Below are 1,655 nucleotides of genomic sequence, written 5' to 3'. Positions count from 1 at the left end.
TGGAACGATTGGTGTTGGTGGCGGGGGGGGGGTGTGTGTTTTCCTCCAAGCTCCAGCTTTGGTTGGGAGTCACCTTTGGACACACCAAAGCATCTCTGTGGGTCCCTTCGCTGGGATGGGAGGGGCATTTATCCCCTCTGCACCCCCCAAGGTGCTGTTTAATAGCAGTAGGTGAATGTGGGGGTCTGGCCGGGTTACGGGATCTGCTTTGCCCTGGGGTGGGTGACAGGACCCCAGCACAGCTGACACTGTCCTGCATCGCCCGCAGGTGGAGAACGGGGCCGAGTACATCCTGGAGACCATCGACTCCCTGCAGAAGCACTCCTGGGTGGCTGATATCCAGGACTGCATCGACCCCGGGTAAGGCTCACTGGAGGAGGGTGCTGGGGGCGGCTGAGCTTGCCACTGCCATGGTGCCCTTGTCACCGAGCACGGGTTATTACCCCTGATGCAATTTTTGCCTCTTGGGTTACTACAGAAAGTAAGTCCCTGAAGTCTGGAGGCAAAGTTTGGAGCCTGCATGGGTCGGAGGTGCGGCCATGCAGAGGCAGATGACCCAGGATCGCAGCCCTCAACCCGGGCAGCTCCCAACAACCGCCCTCTGAACCCTTTAGACTATATTCTACTCAGTTACTGCATGTACCGCATATACTCCTTTCCAGGGAGTGTAGTGACAGGACAAGGGATGATGGTTTCGAACTGAAAAGGGAGATTTAGATTAGAGATGAGGAAGAAATTCCTCCCTGTGAGCATGGTGAAACACTGGAACAGGTCTGCCAGAGGGGCTGTGGGTGCCCCATCCCCGGCAGTGTTCAAGGCCAGGCAGGACAGGGCTTTGAGCACTGGTCTAGTGGGAAGTGTCCCTGCCTATGGCAGAGGATCGGATAGAGGATCTGCCTACGGCAGCGGATCGGAAGTAGAAGATCTTTAAGGTGCCTTCCAACCCATTCTGTGATTCTATGATATTTGAGCTATTTTCCATGCTTTTTCCCAGTCCAGCATCTGTGGGATATTTAAGATTCTGTTGGCTAAATGGATTCATTTCTGTTTCTATCACCCATCTAAGGCTGTCATTTGGGCCACAACAGCTCTGCCAAAACATCTCATCTGCTTGTTCATCATCATCAGTGGGTTAAGCTGTGGGGAGGCTCATGCGCCTGGAGCTGCTGCCCGTTGGCTCAGACAGCCCCAGTCCCGGGGAGGCAGGATCAGCCCAGGTGCTCCCCGAGCTCCGGGAAAACCCTGGTGCTGCCTTTCTTGGCCCAGGTTTGGAAAAGCAAAGTGCCCAAGCTTGCAGAGGTGAAAACCTCGAGCAACCCTGGAGCAGGGGGCTTGGAGAGGCTCCAGCTACCTTTGCCCCCTTCTGCTGCAGACACAGTTTGGGCACCGCAGGGTCGGTCTCTGTCTTGCTGCATCTTGTGGGGAAGAGGCACTAATGCCCTCCAGATCTGTGCTCCCGCAGCTCCTTTTTCTGTTGTTTAAACTGCATAATTCAAGAAGCAGTGCTGAGGCGGGGCTGGGAAATGGCCCTTCTTTTCCCACTGCCTGTTTCAGTGCCGGTTTTCCAGCCGGAGCTGAGCGCCGCGGCCGTGTTGCCTCGAGCTGCTGCAGCATCTGTTGGCAGCCCTGTGCCAGCCCCCCGCTCTGCCGCCCGC

The 1,655-nt window shown here is 56.4% G+C and overlaps 1 protein-coding gene across 1 annotated transcript in view; it reads left to right on the top strand.

The window, feature by feature from the left end:
• Nucleotides 1-1,655, top strand: part of LOC104499980 (SH2B adapter protein 2-like) — a gene marked incomplete at its 3' end in the record, with an annotated part of 13,974 nt that overhangs the window by 7,879 nt on the left and 4,440 nt on the right. The window contains exon 4 of the mRNA XM_010143565.1: nt 269-360. Coding sequence (XP_010141867.1) covers nt 269-360 — 92 coding nt within the window. The remainder of the gene's footprint in view (nt 1-268; nt 361-1,655) is intronic.

Source organism: Buceros rhinoceros, unplaced genomic scaffold (assembly GCF_000710305.1).
Source record: "Buceros rhinoceros silvestris isolate BGI_N320 unplaced genomic scaffold, ASM71030v1 scaffold36860, whole genome shotgun sequence".
Taxonomy (NCBI): domain Eukaryota; kingdom Metazoa; phylum Chordata; class Aves; order Bucerotiformes; family Bucerotidae; genus Buceros; species Buceros rhinoceros.
This window is presented reverse-complemented; position numbering and strand designations above follow the sequence as displayed.